At 39.8% G+C, this 17,801-nt stretch overlaps 1 protein-coding gene across 14 annotated transcripts in view; it reads right to left on the bottom strand.

Annotated features, from left to right (window-relative positions):
- Positions 1 to 17,801, bottom strand: part of gramd1bb (GRAM domain containing 1Bb) — a 105,714-nt gene that overhangs the window by 25,525 nt on the left and 62,388 nt on the right. For 9 of the 14 annotated variants that reach the window (XM_065960631.1, XM_065960623.1, XM_065960626.1 and 6 more), the window contains 2 exons: positions 4,281 to 4,491; positions 490 to 510 (listed from right to left, as the gene is read on the bottom strand). In XM_065960631.1, coding sequence (XP_065816703.1) covers positions 490 to 510; positions 4,281 to 4,491 — 232 coding nt within the window. Of the gene's footprint in view, positions 1 to 489; positions 511 to 4,280; positions 4,492 to 13,898; positions 14,372 to 17,801 lie in introns of those variants that run through there. The other 5 variants (XM_065960624.1, XM_065960628.1, XM_065960627.1 and 2 more) reach the window with 2 other exon arrangements.

Genomic DNA, 17,801 nt, shown 5'->3' with positions numbered 1-17,801 from the left:
TTCCAATCTGAAAAAAATCTCTCCAACTACGCTCCATTTCCCGTGTTTATCTTTCATGACATTTTTCATTTCTCTTTCTATTGCAGAAATAGAAAAGCAGATGTTGACTTTGATTTTGTTTATATACAGTATGGATACCAAGCCTCAAACTATCGTTTAAAAATACAATCAGGAATGTGCTACATTGCATATCACCAGGAGAGAAAAGGAAGGAAGAGGACAGGAGATGAGAGGAGAGAAAAGGAAGATAGGAGGTGAGTGTGGCTAGGTGGGGCTCTGTTTTAAGAAATGTCCATCTGCCATGGTTGTGGGTGCAGATGGGGCTTGTTAACAGGTTGCAGTGTGCACAGGAACAAGCTGGGTTCAGGGTGAAAGCATTGCAAACAGGGTTCTGGACATTTCCACAGAGTGGCTCACAAGACACGAGGTGGGGCAGAGGGAGGGTGGGCACAGAAATACTTGAAGAACAGAAAAAAGAGTAATGCTTACTTTGGATAGTCGCTTGTGAGACTAGCATGCAATCAGGAGAAGAACAAAGAAAAATCAGATAGAAAAATGAAAAATTAAATTAAATTAAAAAATTAACCGCAAGAAGAAACAGCTGAAAGTACAAACAGAAGAGCGAAACAGTCATTATCAGATGGCACACATTATCATATGGCATGTAGCAGCAGCAGCAGCAGAGAGAGAAGGCGTGCACAACGTGTTGTGGAGACAAAGAATGTAAAAAAACAAACAAACAAACAAAAAAAACAAGAGAGAAACAAACAGATTTGACACAGATGAGGACAGAATGAGAAGGGTTAATGAAGATGAAAGTGACATGGCTTTTCTTTAACATTTTGGAAGCTCAAAAGAGTGCTGAGCTTTCAGAAACATTAGCGCCACATGCTCCTTTCTGTGAAAAAAACCCTGAAAGATTCAGTCCATCACGGAGTTCATTATGTGAAGGAGAGATGCAGATGATGGGGAAGACAGCAATTACAACACCTGGACAACTTAAAGGGGTTGTCTTTTTCTATACATGTCCTTAAGAACTTTTGATGCATACATGAAATCAAACTGCCCCCCCTCTTCCCAACTTCTCTTTTGTAACCACAAGTTACCAGTGATCAAATGTGTGTCTGTTTAGTGACAAGGGAACACTTTGAAAACTCTGTTAAAGGGAGGTCACGGTTCACTTTTAAAGGGGCACTATGTTGATTTGGTAGTGAAGTTTGAAGTTGGAGAAGTGAAAGAATTCCATACTATATTTTCTGAACTAAATACACAAAATGTATTCTAAGGAAAAAATGGGTCCCTGGAACACAGTTTGGAGCTTAAAAGCTATCAGGATATATATATACATATATATATATATATACACACACCACATTTCTCCAACTTTCCCATTTCTCTACTAAAACTACATAGTGCACCTTTAAATGTCTGTCTTCAAATGATGCTTACAAGAACATTGAAAGAGTTTATGCTGGCTGTCATTCTTGCTTAGATGCACTCTCAAAAGAAGAAGATCCATCTCAGACAAATGAACCTTCATTTGAGCTTCACTACACTTTGGATTTTTCTTTTTCTTATTACAAACCAGGGTTGGGAATTCAATTCTTCGTCTACCTGCCACTGTGACTGGTGGATTTAAAAACGCACCACTATCTCATTTTCTTTTACCTGCCACATTTTAACTGGCAGCGTAATCTAATGAGGTACAATATCAAATATAGGCTTATGGTATTCAAGTAATCTGCAGTTTTATTAAGTTTCCACTAGAAAGCTCTTTGTCGTGCTCATAAACAGAAAATATTTCTTTATCATTTTGAGGCAGGTAAGAGTCTCCATTGCTGCCATGTCCACAAAGATTAATGTAGCTTATTAAATTGCAAATAAACCTCAACTGAGAGGCCAGATTATCAATTTGTTGTTATAAAAGCATATTTTTTAAAAACACTATGTTAGATTACTTTTATTTAGCCGCCACTGTAACAGGAAAGTTGAGCAAATTCAGCCGTTACTGCAAAAAACACACACCCGTATTTGGCAGGCGACGGGTGCTAATTTCCAACCCTGTTACAAACACAAACTGTCTTGATGGCCATAATAATCTGAATGACACATTAAAGGCTTTATATGCAATTTTTTGATCCAGCAGATGTCGCCCTTGAGCACCAGCATGAAACCAAAACAACTTGCGCTGCATTGTTGTGTTAGCATGCTAATGCTAGCGATCTTTATTATGCTCGTATCTTCACACTGCATGTAAATTTACCTGAAATGAGCGTGATCTAGAAACACAGTTAAGCAGTGAGTACAGTATGTTATTCTTCTTTTCTCTAGTCCCTCAATTAAACAACTTTTATACACGAGGGGAGGAGTCAGCCGGCTGTCCTGACGATGTAAACAAAGTGAAGATAGGACTCTGAAAACTCTGAAAACATCACAGACAGTGGGACTCGGGTGTTACACCCATTGTAGACAGTCATGACTCAGAGTTATTTTCAGAGGATATACTTGATTTCTATTACAGTGTGAAAAATCACATATAAAGCCTTTAAAGTAAGTATATCTACTGTTTCAATGTTCAAATAAGCACCTTGGAAAACAAAGTCCTGACACTAAAATGTTGGAAACACCAAACTATCCACCATCAGCACAATGTCTGTGCACATTGTGTTTTAAATGTACCCATCTTACAGGTGTAACTATCCTGACTATTGTTGAACCAGACTGTGCTCTGCAGACCATGTACAATATGTCCTATGCACTGAACCACTGATGAACTCATAGTAAGCTGATTAGGGCTGGGCGATATGAACCAAAACTCATATCTTGATATTGATTAGCTGAATGGTGATACTCAATATATATCGATATGTATTTTATTAACAGTGAAAACACATGTAAAAATAAACTACCTGTTTGTGAATTTAAAAAGTAATATTATGAAATAAAAATGTTCCTTAAATACAATAAAAGAGAGAGAGGAGGAGGAGCAGACAGTCATCATCAGTGAGATGAGAAAAAGGTGACCTGGCACCTCTGTAACGTTATTTTAATGCAACATAAACTAAATCCATATTAACGATATTGTCTTACCCTATATCTTCTTTGAAAATATATCGATATATCTTAGAAACTCAATATATTGCCCAGCCCTAAAGCTGATGCATGAGTTTCTTCATCCAACATTTGAATGCTGACTCTTCCTCACCCTCGTTTGATGAGCATAACGATGGGACATAGTAAGCTGAGATCAACTACAACAAATGAATTAGCTAAAGAAGACAAATCTTGTCAATTGTAGTATCATGAATAAGGAAGGAGAGTAACAGACTAGGGAGTATATGGGATGTTAAAATAAAAGGCTGGAATGGAGAGGAAGGTGCATTCTCTCCTGAAGCCGGGAGAGTGATAGCTGCAGCCTGCTTGTTACAATCCTGTGTGTGGAAGTCAATAACCAATCATAAAGGCTGCTCAGCTAGAATGGGAGGAAGGGCAATACATCTGGGCCAGCTCTGACGTGTTTACGCAGTCACAGTTTATGTGTGGCTGCACATTCGACAGAGTAATCTCCACTACAGTATCATAAAGTCACTTGTGATCCCTGTAAATTTAGCATGAAGCACGACTCAACACTCAGCAGCTAACTTCACTGTAGCCTATCTGATTAGTGTCTTCTTCACACAAGGCAGGCGCAGAATGGCGCTTTAATTGCCTTAATTCTCGTACTTTCCTGTAGTAACAGCGTCAATGTAAATGCAATTTGTTCTTTAACTTCAAAAGAATACAGATGCTAGTTTTTCCACATGTTGTTTAGATGTGCTGTGCAGTGTTACTGTCCATACGGAGCAGGAAGAAGCATGTTGTGTTATTATGAATACTAACAAATGCCCTGCCATATAACTCGCTAAACAATTACTTAAGCTTCTCCCTGACCAGTCTAACCTTTAATCAGTGTGCATGACATTGACATCTTGCCCCCCCCCTCCCTAGTGAAGCCTTTCACAGCAGCAATTCGGTCAAAATGTTAGAACAGCTTCGAGAAGCAGAAATTGCTCCATGATTGTTTTCTACCAGGAATCGCTCCTTACGGCACCAACTCAAGGACAGACTGTCGAGCACTCTCGATACAACTCAAAGTTGTTTTCAGTGCTGGGAGAGCTTAGATAAATATGTTTTCTCTAGTCTCGTGTCATTGCAACACACTTTTAATTACAAGGCCGACTGTCTTATCAATCAAAACGGGCACTTGAGAAACATGTCAGGAGCATCTCCCGGTCACTCACCTTGGAGTTCTTTCCCCCGCTTCTCGCTGACTGCAGGGAGTATGTTCTCTGGACAACCTGCTCGGGCGTAGAGGGGGATTTGTCAGAGGAGTGGTCTGAACCCTTCTCAACCATATTCTCACCCTCCTGGCTCTGTGGTGTAGGAGAGCGCGAGCGTTTACGCAGGACTGGTGAGCAGGCAGGCGTGCTCTTGTTTGAGTTACTGGCAGTGCTAAAAAGAAAAGAGAGAGAGAAAAAACAAGACAGATGAGCATGTTGTCCACTTATTCATAATCACTTCTACAGACCAACTTAGTGGTTAAAAACAGGATTATGTTATTACATTATTACCACAAAAACCCTTCTCGAGTATATGAATGTAAGCACAATGTAGGTTGGGTTTATGGATTAGTGTGACAGCAGCACACCACTAACACCATCCCCTCATGCTTACATCATCTGGCACTTAATGGGCTTGAAGCACCATGTGCTAACCTTGCTAATAACAGCTAAGCTAATATGAGAAATCAACAAGGAAAACAACAACAAACGTAGCTGCACTGAGGAAAACAAATGTAGTAGGACACCATCACACACCGTCTGATCCGATATCCTGTAAGATATGAGGTCTGACTCTTTAAATTGAAAATAAAACTGTTTGTCCTGAAATAATTAAAATAAAAAAATGTCCCCATGGCAGTAGCAAAGCTCCTCTGAAAGATTTAACAATGATTAACTGAACAGACACAAGATAGGGAGACACACATGGATGTAAGACTTCATTAGCTCAAACAGAGGAACACGTTGACTTTAACTTTCAAACAAAGTGGAAGAACTGTTGTTGTAAGACGGGTAGTCCCTGACCCTCCATCATACACAAAGTCCCTATCAGGTAGCCTCAGTAATCCAGCACGAGACACTCTCTTCTTTATACACACACACACACACACACACACACACACACACACACACACACACACACACACACACACACACACACACACACACACACACACACACACACACACACACACACACACACACACACACACACACACACACACACACACACACACACTGACCCATATACACACCAAAGGATCAGCAAGAAGCTCTTCTCCTCACAATGACAGAAGCTAACAAAAGGATTGGTAAGTGATCTGTGTGGCTGTGCGCCCGACAGGCACAGTTACTTGACATGGCGTCATGCAAGCCATTACGTCACTGCCAGCCAATAGATGCCGCTCGTGGCCATGAATTACTGATCTACTGTTACATTTAGGACCTTCACTGCAGCGTAGAGGACTGAATCATAGAGTGCCCTGTTGACAGCTTCCGTCCTCCTGGCAGAGCTTTAGCAACTGATCCAATCTAAAAGGAAGGGACAACTCAGAGTATTTGCATCTATTTAATGTATGAGGATAAATAATTCCATCTGGTGTAATAATGTACCTCTGACATCAATTTCTATAATTATGAAATGGTCTGTTGTTCAGTGCATGAACACGTTGACTTACAAAATACCTCACTGACCTGTTTTTAAGTGAAATTGCAGGACATTCTCGAAAACTGTTGCCATGTGATTCTTTTGTGCAAGGATGCAGTTTAAAATTGTAATTTCTCAACCCATTTATTAATTTAATATTGGCACATCTTTTCAGACATTCTATAAAAAGTGTGGTTTATTAGTTAGTGTATCTCATCAATCCGGGCATAAAGTCTGAGAACAAATGCTTCCAGTAGAAGATTCTGATTGTTAACATTGCTCTACGTGAGAATTCAGACTTCTTCTCACCAATAAAACTCTTACAGGTCAGGCACCATCACATGCTAAAGAGCTCATAGTACCCTCTGCCCCTTTAAGACCATTGCAGGCCTGCTTACGATTTTATTTTATGTTATTTAACCTTTATTTATCCAGGAGAAAAACTCATTGAAATTACAAAGTCCTGGCCAAGAGAGACAGCAGAGGTTACACAATTTCCACCAAACAACCATCAGCTAAACTTACAAACATAAGACATATAAATACATTGAAAGACATGAAATAACAAGTAAAACATCAATTAACGGTATGTGTCAAGATCGACTACAATCATGAGGCAGAACATCTACAGCCAGATGTGTCTGCCCCCAAGTCATATAACATCCGCTTGAAAGCATCCAATGAAGACAGCTCCTTAAAGGCTTTATATGTGATTTTTTTGATCCAGCAGATGTCACCCTTGAGCACCGAGCACCAGCATGAAACCAAAACAACTCGCGTTGCATTGTTGTGTTAGCATGCTAATGCTAGTGATCTTTATTATGCTGGTATCTTCACACTGCATGTAAATTTACCTGAAATGAGCGTGATCTAGAAACACAGTTAAGCAGTGAGTACAGTATGTTATTCTTCTTTTCTCTAGTCCCTCAATTAAACAACTTTTATACACGAGGGGAGGAGTCAGCCGGCTGTCCGGGCGATGTAAACAAAGTGAAGATAGGACTCTGAAAACTCTGAAAGCTTCACAGACTCGGGTGTTACACCCATTGTAGACAGTCATGAAAAAAATCGCATATAAAGCCATTAAGTTTGTGGTCTTTTTGTAATTTTTCCCAAGCGAAGGGAGCAGCAAACTTAAACGCCTCTTTTCCCCATTCAGTTCTGACTTTTGCAACAGACAGTAAGAAAAGACCCTGAAACCAAAGATTATAAGTTCCTGTATTTTTAACTGATGTAGACCAGAAGGTAGGCTGGAATATGCCAGTGTTTTAGTCTACATATAGACAAGACTGTCCAACACGCGCATACAGTCAACAGAGTGGGTGAGAAATTTAAATGAGTGATCCAGAGGATGTAAGTTTTGAGAGGAGGCAAGCATGTAGTCCCTCATCATAGTCCAGTACGGACATCAAAGTGGCAGCAATCAGTCTCTTTTTAGACTCAAATTAAAGGATGGATTTGATTCTCAAATATAAACCCAGTTTTAGTTTGAACCTTTGTACCAACTACTGAATGTGAGGAGTAAAAAGACTCATCAGTTAACATTCTTAAGATGTCTTTTGGGTCAAAACAGACTTGATTAGTTTACCCTGAGGAGTGAAAATTGAAGGCAGGTTGAGCTCTGTGGCTTAGATTTAGCATTTGAAAACAACATGACTTTGGGTTTTTTAGCGTTTAAAACAGGTTTTAAATTGTACATTTTGTTGTTTCATGTTGTGTGTCATTGTTGTGTTTCAAACTGTAAAAAGATGTAAGTGGGAGAATGTTTACTGGGTGCTAATGGGTGCTAAGCAGTACATGTCGTCTGCGTACAAATGAAAATTAGTGTTACAGACATTTTGAACAATGGTATTAATGTAGAGAATGACTTGTAAAACCAGACTGAAGATACCTACAGTAAGATCTCAAAATGTAGCATGAAAGGTTAGAATTTATTTTGGTTATTCCCCACCTGAATCTGAACGTTAACTTACAAATACACTGTGAAAATAACGATGCAATACGAGGGCTTTAAGGAATATTTGTCACAGATATCACAGCATGCTTTGGGTCCCAACATAAGCAGATGTGTCTTTGAATGCAGCATTGAGATAAAAGGTTATTTTCAAATCATGACAAGTCACATTTACTAGAGATACTTGTAGGGTTATGGCAGTTAAAATGCCCATGTGGTGCAATAACATGCAGGGTTGGAGACCCTTGGTTGATCTCAAAGCTACCGGCCATTATGATGTGGAAAAGGCAAAATATATTGATTTTTTTTCAAAGCCTTAAGGACTTCCATTGGTTTCCTGGAGTTCAAAAATTGACCTCCTATTCCAGCAACAGACTTTGTACTCCAAAAGATTTCTAATCCAGCTTCTTTTTTCTGTGGAGCCCTGCTGTATCACCTACTAACCGAGTTTCCAAATACCTGGAACAATTTGTGTCTAAAAACAGCTAATAACAGCTGGTAGATTGTTGGGGAGAGGTGATTACACATACGGTGGTAATTAACAGAAAACCAATAACTCAGCATGTTGTACACAATTGGGATTTTTTCCAAGAAAGGTATAAAAAACAATAGCATAACCACTTCTCAGTAGCAGAGAATGATCTCATGAGGTGTTCCAGTTTTTTGGTTTCAAAATGATATATTTCATCAAACCAAGATGGATACAGATGAGAATCAGTGGATCATTATAATGAATGATTACAGTTGTCATTGTAAGGCATTGCACTCTACAATCCAAACCCATTCCAAATGTAGAAATGCCTTAATTTCTCAACACAAGCTGTTCTCTCTTTTCACTAATATCCTGTATGTTTACCCTTAGTGTCTACCAAATACAAGAGTTAACAGATAGTCAGCAGGAGCATCATGGCGTTGACCAATTGGTGTGAATTCATCACCTATGTAGGGCTTTGTCTTATAGGATAAATGTTTTAACAGGGAATACATGGTGCATGTACATACGGTATAAATGTTTATATTTGTTATTATACACAGTCAGACTTTTGGGATGTGTTTATCATGCATGTATATGTCAGAATTATTATTACATTTAGTTTACCCCCTAACCCAAACATCTTCAACAACCTCACGTGATTATCTCTGCGAGAACTTAAATAAAGGATGATGATGATGATTAATCTAATGTAATCTAATGATTATACGATCATGAAACAACATAGGGAACAAACTATTTCCAAAACGGATCTAGTTTCATCTACCAACAATGCATATTCCCCTGCAAACAACATACAAGCTGAACACAAACAAAGATTTAAACACACAGACATGTTGCTTCAGGAGCCGGGGATTGAACCCCCAAGCTTTCGGTAGAGAGACGACCGACTCTACCAACTGAACCACAGTCACAGTTATGGTGCCCCTTTAGTTATTATATAGGAACTATCAAAGTTTCAGTTTTTATCATATGCACAGTAGTGCAAACACACTCCCCATTATGCAGGTCACATTTGTCAAACTGGGTTTGTTTGGTGACAGAGTCCAATAAAATGTTTCCTTTGGGGACAATAAAGTATTATCTTCTTTCACTTTAGGCATAATCCTAGCCCCCTTTGGTGTTTATCATTTGACATAAAGCTAATATCTTGGTCTATCAGGCAAATGAGGCTGGGACAAAATAATAACATTAGATGAAAAATATCTGCTTTATTATAGCATGAAAAGTATTTAAATTATGCCTGAGGAGCACAACGACTTGTGATCTAAAGCTGTGATTGAGTAATAAAGCCAGATGCCCCCCCCTAAAAAAGTTACATAAAACCAAACATTAACAGCGGGATTATCTCTCTCTTACTTCACTCCAACCCTTCATGCAGAAAGTGACAGGATTTCAGTCTAGTTCAGGAACCCCCACTTGTTGTTTTTAGCAAATGAGGAATTCACGGATCACCTCGATGTTCCAGATACAATGCCGTAAACAATGGGGACACAGATCCATCATCAGCAAATGGATGACTAAGCCCGACATCAGTCATTTACACAACGGTCGGCTCTTTGAACCAGCATGGTGGTGTGGATAGAGTGAACATGCAGCTGGTGCGAGCCTGAAACACAAGCAGACAAAAGCTTCTATTACAGCTGCTTTGTTCGTAAATGGCTTCATGAAACAAAACACAGAGTTCCACATAAAGCGAGAGGACCTGCATTATCTCTGGACTGTTATGCTTGGGGAATACATAAAAAAAAGCACAGAGTCCTTCAGCTGTAGAACAATACAGACAGTTGCAACCCAGTTTTGATGCTGTTTTTCTGTGATGTAAAATACTTGTAAAAATCTAATATTTACAAAATGAGGCTCTAATGGTGATGGGAAAGTGTGCTTAACATACAAAAAACATATGATTTTTGGAGCCGCCGTCATCTGAAATATATAGGTTTGGATGAAATGATATAGAGGGAGGGCTGACAAACACTAACAAATAATGAACTGTATCAATTAAGAGTCCAAACAACTACAAAGCTCAATCAAATGGCAGCTTAGAATGAATATAACCATAGCAACAGGGAACAGAGAGAGTGGTTTAAATATTCAGAGAGTGACTAAATATACTTCACCTGCTATGCTGTTAGGGAAGCTGTCTGAGAGGGAAATACAGCAGGGAGGGGACTGATAGACGATGCATGATGGCCCTTGAGGACTGGGCTTTTTGCATGTGTAATGATGTAATGCATACTAATGTCCATATATCACATTAATAGATATTTATATTTTATAATACTTATCTGTACTTTAGAGAATTGTCCCTACAGTTTGTGCAATATTTCTTTTTCTCAAATGCATTATTTTAAGTTTGGCAGTAATGACCGACCGATACTATAACTGCATTTTGGTGCGTGTACTACTACTACTGACACTCTGCAGAGTGATAATGCTTGTTGTTATCCATACTGCACACTCTGCTGTTGAAAAAGAAATGCTCATGTAATTAAATGCTACTCAAGTGATATGCTATTTGACAGTAGTGGTGGTCTATATGGAAAAAATATCATATCACGATTTCTTTCTGGCAAAATCACGATTTCATCACAAGTTTTTTCTTGCTGATCTTAAAGACTCATTTGCAATTTGCTGACCAGTTCAACCACTTATTTCCTTGTAATGTTTTTTTTTATTCACAAAAACTGTGCTAATAAGTTTAGTCTAATTAAAAAAACCTCCTTTTAGGAGGTCTGCCCATGAACATCTTTAGCAGCAGAAACGTCTTTCCCTCGATTTGATCAGTATTCATGAACACTTTGAAGGTTTTCTCCACCACTTTGAAATGATGGTTTAGATATGTGCCTTCAGGTACATTTTCATGCAGTGATGTTTTCATTTGAAAACATGTAGACTTCAAGTTCTTGTGTTTCTATGCTATTTAGCCCTGCAGAATACATCTGTAGCTTCACGCTCTGCAGCCTTTGTTTATAGTCTTTGTTGCTTTCTTGACATCATTGGACTAACTTTAGTTATGTTTATGTAAAATCATAATACAGAATGTGTTCATTCTGTGAAACATGATCAAGTTATGTTTTACTGAAAGAACAGTTATATTCATAGAGGGGGCGGGACATTGGTGATTGACTGACAAACAGTCGCCATGGTTACTCACTCTCACCTGCCTGCTGCACACTGAACGAGTGGAGAAAGAGCTGCTGACAGACATCACTTCAAGCAGCATACATGCAAATCAACGTACAGAGATAAGTGATTGTTGGCCTACTGTTAAAGAAATGAACAGCCGAGGTCCAGACCTACTGATATGATCGCCTCCCTCCGTTCATAACGTTGTTTAGCCTAATCCCTAAAGGTCCCTTTTTCACAACAGGTGAGCTTCGGGTTGAGAGGCTTTATAGAAACTTTTAAAAACTGAGAGAGAGCAGAAAACACTGACAGCAACATTTGAAACACCGGGGTTATATCTCCTATCACTGACTTTCTGAGCTCCGCTCTGTCTGACTCAGTGTTTACGTTTCTCGACTGTTACATTTTTGTTGTTGTGTCATTATCTGAGATGTAAACCTTAACTGTACAAACATTAACAAGATAAGTTCACAATTTTTCATGCCGTGTCGGTTTGGAAAAATATCAAAATAGTTGCATATAACTGGGATGGAGTTGTTTTAATGGACTAATTTAAAGTTTTGTTTTTTAATTTTCAGCGCTGAATCCCGCTCTGCTGCGGAGCAAAAGAGGAGGAGGAGACATATCTGTGTAAGAGCATAAACTGCATCATGACAGAATTAAAACTGCAGCCCGATTCTACGATCTCCCTGCTTTGGCAGATCGTCAACACGTCCAAATCCTTAAGGATCTAAGATCGTTATATTGCACACCACTGTTTATAAATTAAATTTTTATATATTTTATTGTTCCTTTTTTTTTTATTCATTTCATTTCCTGTGGTAGCCTTAACTCATTTTGTTTATCATTTATGTATGTTTTCTCGGCATCATTGTAAATGAGGGTCGCCCTCAATGATCTCTACGACAACTTAAATAAAGGTTGATGATGATGATGATGATAAATCTAGAAATATCGGCACATATCTGCGATAAAACTAGTCAATACCGATAGTCACTTGATATGCTAATATCGTCCGATATTATTGGCTGGCCGATTGATCGGTCGGGCTCTAGTAATAAAACAGTCTATAAATATAACTTATTAAATAAGAACACCAACATTTTCTGTAGCCAGTGGCATTCAGAAAGTTTGAATATGAAACAAAATGAAAACAAAGTATTGTAAGTTTAGCTCAGTAGAATAGAAATTTAAATTGCTCCACAATGGTGTTGCAGGCAGTGAGTCACAGCATGTTCTGATTCTGCAGCTTGCTATGTTAACATCTTTCTGGATTATTAAAGCACTACAATGTCACATTTTGTTCAACGCAGCATGTTCATTTGCATACTGATTGAGAGGCATCAGTCCCAGAGGCTCCACCACACAGCTCATCTGCACTACAGAGCTCTGCACAGACAAGACGACTAACTTCAAGGTGTTGTTCCATCGGGATCCCTGTATGTCAAGAGTTGCTCAAAGTAGGTCAAGTTCTTACTTACAGACTGAGTAAGTAAAAAAAAAAAAAAAAAAAAAAAAAAAGGAGAAACAAGCATGCTGCTTGCACCACTTTGTTACAGTCTTTTCTTCAAATAAGCTCTTAAAGCTCTAAATCCAACCGGCTCAAGCTGTCCAATCATTCAGCTTCACAATAGAGCAGAGTTCCGGGTCTTTCTGAGGACCTCGCTTGTTTTCACAGTTTTGCTGACCCTGGAAAATTCCCATCTGGCTTTTGGCCCTTCAGCTCCGCTCGGTTTTGAAAAAGGCCATGAGGAAGGCCACGCTCACCAGCATCCACTGCGCATGCTCACAGAGGAGTGCGCACACAGAAAACAGAGGCAGACATAAACACAGGCATGTGTGTGTGGACAAACATACGCCCATCTACTTCAGGAATACACCACAACTCAAATCACAATTATTAACTTAGCAACACCACACACCTAATCTACTGAACACTACAAACTACATCACCCCGACAACAAATTGACATAATGGGTCCGATTACATAATCAGACCCATCCTTCCCCACCCATCCACTCTCCCTGCACATGTACACAAGCACCACCACACACCCTCACACACATGCATATAAGGGCCCCGCCATACCCCTGCTGATAGACACAGTCCCTCAACACCTCGCCGTAGCAACCCTCGAGGCAGCGACAACCCTCGTTGGCCACCGTCACACACTCAAACACCACCATGTCCTCGTAGTCCGCCCCCAGTAACGAGCTGTTCATCCAGCGGATCATCCCCGAGGTACCGTGAGCGACACTTTTTGCTCTCTCTCTTCGGAGTAAAAGAAGAAAGGTATAGCCTTACGGCTAGATGGAGAAAGAGCGAGAGAGAGGGAGAGAGAGGGAGGGAGGGAGAAAAGATGGAAGAGGCATCCAGGGAGATTTTCTTTAGCAGGCTTATGGCCACTGATCTTCCCCGGCCAACACTGATCTCCTAATAACCAGCTTACATCGCCCGTAACACCACCTGCCAGAAGAAGAGGCACCGGTGGTCCGAGGTGCAGCCGCCCTTTCCTCTCGGAATTCTGCTTTGAAAAAAGTAAATGTTGATCAAGCCAAGCAAGCAGAGGTAACTAACCATGATGCAGCCTCCATGTTGTTGTGCCTGAACGCAGGCATGTTGGCAGGCTGTTACTCCCGGCACTAACCTGGTCGTAGCCATGTAGAGAGCCGCTCCGCCAGCGTTCAGCCCCGCTTCAAACGGCTTCATTCACACAGCGGGAGCCGTGGAGAGGGGGGAGGAGGGGGAGGAGGGGGAGGAGGAGAGGGTTAAAGGAGAGAAGGGAGAGGGATGAGGGATAAAGGGGAGGAGGGTGGACGCGTTCATGAGCATGCGAGGACGATGACGGGAGAAGGAGGGACGCAGAAATGGCAGTAGAGGGAGATGAAAGAAGCTTATTTCCTGGCATAAGGAGCAAAAAACCCCACTGAGGCTGTAGATCAGGCACTGTCTTAAGCCCCCTCGTTCACAGAATTTCACAGCAGCAGAATCACAATAGATGGTAAGAGATTGAGGGAGAACACGCAAGCTGATAAGAGAAAAAAAGACAGAGAGGGAGGGAGAGAGACAGAGAGAGAGAGAGAGAGAGAGAGAGAGAGAGAGAGAGAGAGAGAGAGAGAGAGAGACAGAGAGACAGAGAGAGAGAGAGAGAGAGAGCAAATGAGGAAAGAGATGGCTTTCACTTTGAATTCCACCTCTACTTGCTGCTTGTGCACTGAGCCCGCTGCTCCCTCAATTATTCATGTTTCATGAATGGAGGTGCTGACATCACCAGCATTCAGGTCACTTTACATTCAAAGCTCCCTCTAAAAGCACACAATGAGCTAGAACAGGCTCTGTGGTAAAACACAATTCATGGTTCTAAACACAGACACTCACCAATAAATGTGATCCATATTCTTAGCAAACTACAATTGAATTCAAAGTTAAAATTTATTCAAAAATAGAAAAATGAGGGGAAGAAAAATGCAAAACGTACATATTAACTTCAATATCAGGCACGGGACAAAGAGATATTTTAAGCAGTGTAGTTCATTCACTTCAAAATATCTGGAAGTATTCTCAAAAATGTAATGAAGGGGAAAAAATGTTTGTTTTATCCAGCCTTTATCCCTTAAGTTTTTCTAAAAAATGAATAAGCACATTGCAAAACTGACAAAGTCACTATTATCTGTGGTTTCACCGTCCATGGAGACAACTACTTTTAAACTTTGTGGTATAGTAAATAAAGATAAACAAAGGAAATGTGAAATATTATCAACTGTTTGGACTCCTCCCTTTGGAGGTTTTTTTGAGGCACGCCCAGATAGGAGGAGACTCCGGGGTAGACCCAGAGTTTGCTGGAGGGATTAACCCGTCTAGCCTGGGAATCCCCCAAACGTTGCTGGAGAGAGGGAAGCCTGGCTTGATTTACTGCGCTTGCTACCACTGCGACCCGACCATGGATAAGTTGAAGAAAATCGATGGATGGATGTTCGTCATCGCTATTTAATTTCAACAACATAAAGTTAAACTCACCCATATCTCATCCAGTGCTTTCTTCAGCTAATATTTGTTTTCTATCTGAAGGTATGATTGCAGCATATGCTCCCATATACAGTACATATGTAAATGTCAACTTATACACACAGTGTGTAAAGTTAGCTACCAGGGGGCTCTCATTCAAAACAATAACAAAAGATGACACTGAGGCTGGTGGGGAATCATGGGAGTGATTCTCTCTGCTACTCCTCCCATTCCCAATAAAAACAAACTTTGAGTTAAACAAGCTAAACAGACCTGATGAACAGAATGTTTACCAACGACGTATCCAAGTATAATCTACATGATGTTTTTCTTTTTATCACAGAAGCACATACAGCAACAGTACGGCAGCTTTCAGGAGTAATACTCGCTTCCTTATATGGCGGCCTTTGACGTAACATTGGATGTTTCCGCGACAACAATAAACATGTTGTAGCTGTCATGGCTGCCACCACGAAAGACACAGGGCGTTACAAATATAAAAAAACGGATTTCTCTAGCTTTGATAACTGTTGGAAATATTTGAGGTAATGTAATTAATCAACAACAAATATATATATATAACATATGTTAAGTATAGCATATAGTCCATTTTGAATGAATTTAGATATTTTAGTGTAAACATTCTGATAATATTCTACACCTGGAAGAAAAAAAACTTGATTTGATTAATAAATTCACATCAGTTAATTATTATATTATCAAGATATTTAATTTGAGCAGATTGAAAATGAGTGAATTATCAAAGCCTCTATTGTGTGTTATGTAAGTTCTATAAATAAAACAGTATATTTTAAACATTGATGTGATCTTTTGTACATATTTTGACACATGAGAGAAGTCCACTTCCATGTGGCTACTTTTCATGATCTGACACTGTGTATATTAGTTGGTATAAAAATATGCTCATGGAATTAAGTGGCTGGAAATACACTCATGGCAAAGGCCCACTGGGGGCCATGTTGCTAAACAGAAGCTATAGTGTTAGCGAGCAAACCCTGTGCTCTACCTTCATTAACTGCTGTGTAAAAAAGTACATCACGTAGTCTGATATGCAGAGATTCTGAGTCTGTATCAGTATGTTCAGGAAGTAAATCCAAAACAACTTATATCAGTGCTGTGTCCTTAACTAAAACAATTATCTTAAGTATTTCAGGACAGCACACCAAAATCTTGCATTTCCACTGAGGAAATTTAAGATTTTGGTGTCCATACTTTAGTAACACCAGTATGTAGCAATATTCTTCTTCTGTTTGACACATAAAGCACACATTTATTTGATCACTTGTGCTAGGATTATGATGAATCTGTGTTTTGAAGTCAGAAAGTGTAAACATAAAAACAGCAGCAATAGCTTGTGCATGGGAATGTCACCCATACCCTGAAAGGTTTTATCTGCAGGACAGAACTGGGTGTCACTCATATGTTACACTGGATTACACAATGACTGTATCGTTTAAAAACTAAGAGGTTCTTCCATCACTCTCGTAACACTATAGTTCTTATTGGAGCCTGATTAGCCGATATAAGCATATCCAGTGACTATTGGTATTGGCTACTTTTATTGCAGATATGTGCTGATATTCCTAGATTTATTCACTAGTTACAAATCATTCCATTTGAGTTTTATTGGATTACACTAGCCGTTATTTTTCTGGCTGTCTCTAGCAGACTGCGCTATATGGATTACAATAAGCATTATCACGCTCCAAAGTGTCAAGCGGTGATGTACGTATGCATATTTACTTTCCAGTTGAATACCCATCTTTACTTCATTCTATATTTTATCAACACAATACATGTGCATATATTTATCTCTACAGACGTAAGATAGATCAAAGAAATATATCAGCCAAAATATCGGTATCAGATTTTTTTTTTCTATCCCCAATATCGGACCTGAACATCACATATTGGTCCGGCCCTGGTTCATATCATAAGATATACGATACAGCATTGTCTACATTTTAAAATCAAACAGTCGATGAGTTGTTAAACTAAAAAAATCCACTGCTCGTTCCTTTTTTGAGCGACGTCTTATTTATCTTAAATCAACACTGACCATTCATAGCAAGAAAGGTAATCTAAAGGTAATCCATTGACACCACAGTCACAGTGATCTCAGACGGAGCCCTGAGCTGTGCTGTTGGAAAGACTTGACCCCGGGGCTGCAGCAGTGCTGGCTGCTCCTGTGGGAGCTCCGAGTGGAGCCGTGCAGTGGAACAAAAGGGAATTGGTCCACTGAGCCGGACCACTGTGTGCCCAGATAAGCCTACCCAGCCCCGCACCAAACAGCTGACCTACTTAGAGGACCTCTGCTCTCTTTGTTGTTGCACTCAGAGGACATGCAAATGGTCAAAGTGACCACGCACCATATCTTTTAAGTAATCAGCCCATTGGCCCTCTCTGATGACTCACAGCCATGACACACTTGAAAAGCTTCATTTTCATTTTCCA

Source organism: Labrus bergylta, chromosome 11 (genome assembly GCF_963930695.1).
Source record: "Labrus bergylta chromosome 11, fLabBer1.1, whole genome shotgun sequence".
NCBI classification, from domain to species: Eukaryota; Metazoa; Chordata; class Actinopteri; order Labriformes; family Labridae; genus Labrus; species Labrus bergylta.
The sequence above is the reverse complement of the archived record's forward strand: the minus strand, read 5'-3'. Positions and strand labels throughout refer to the sequence as shown.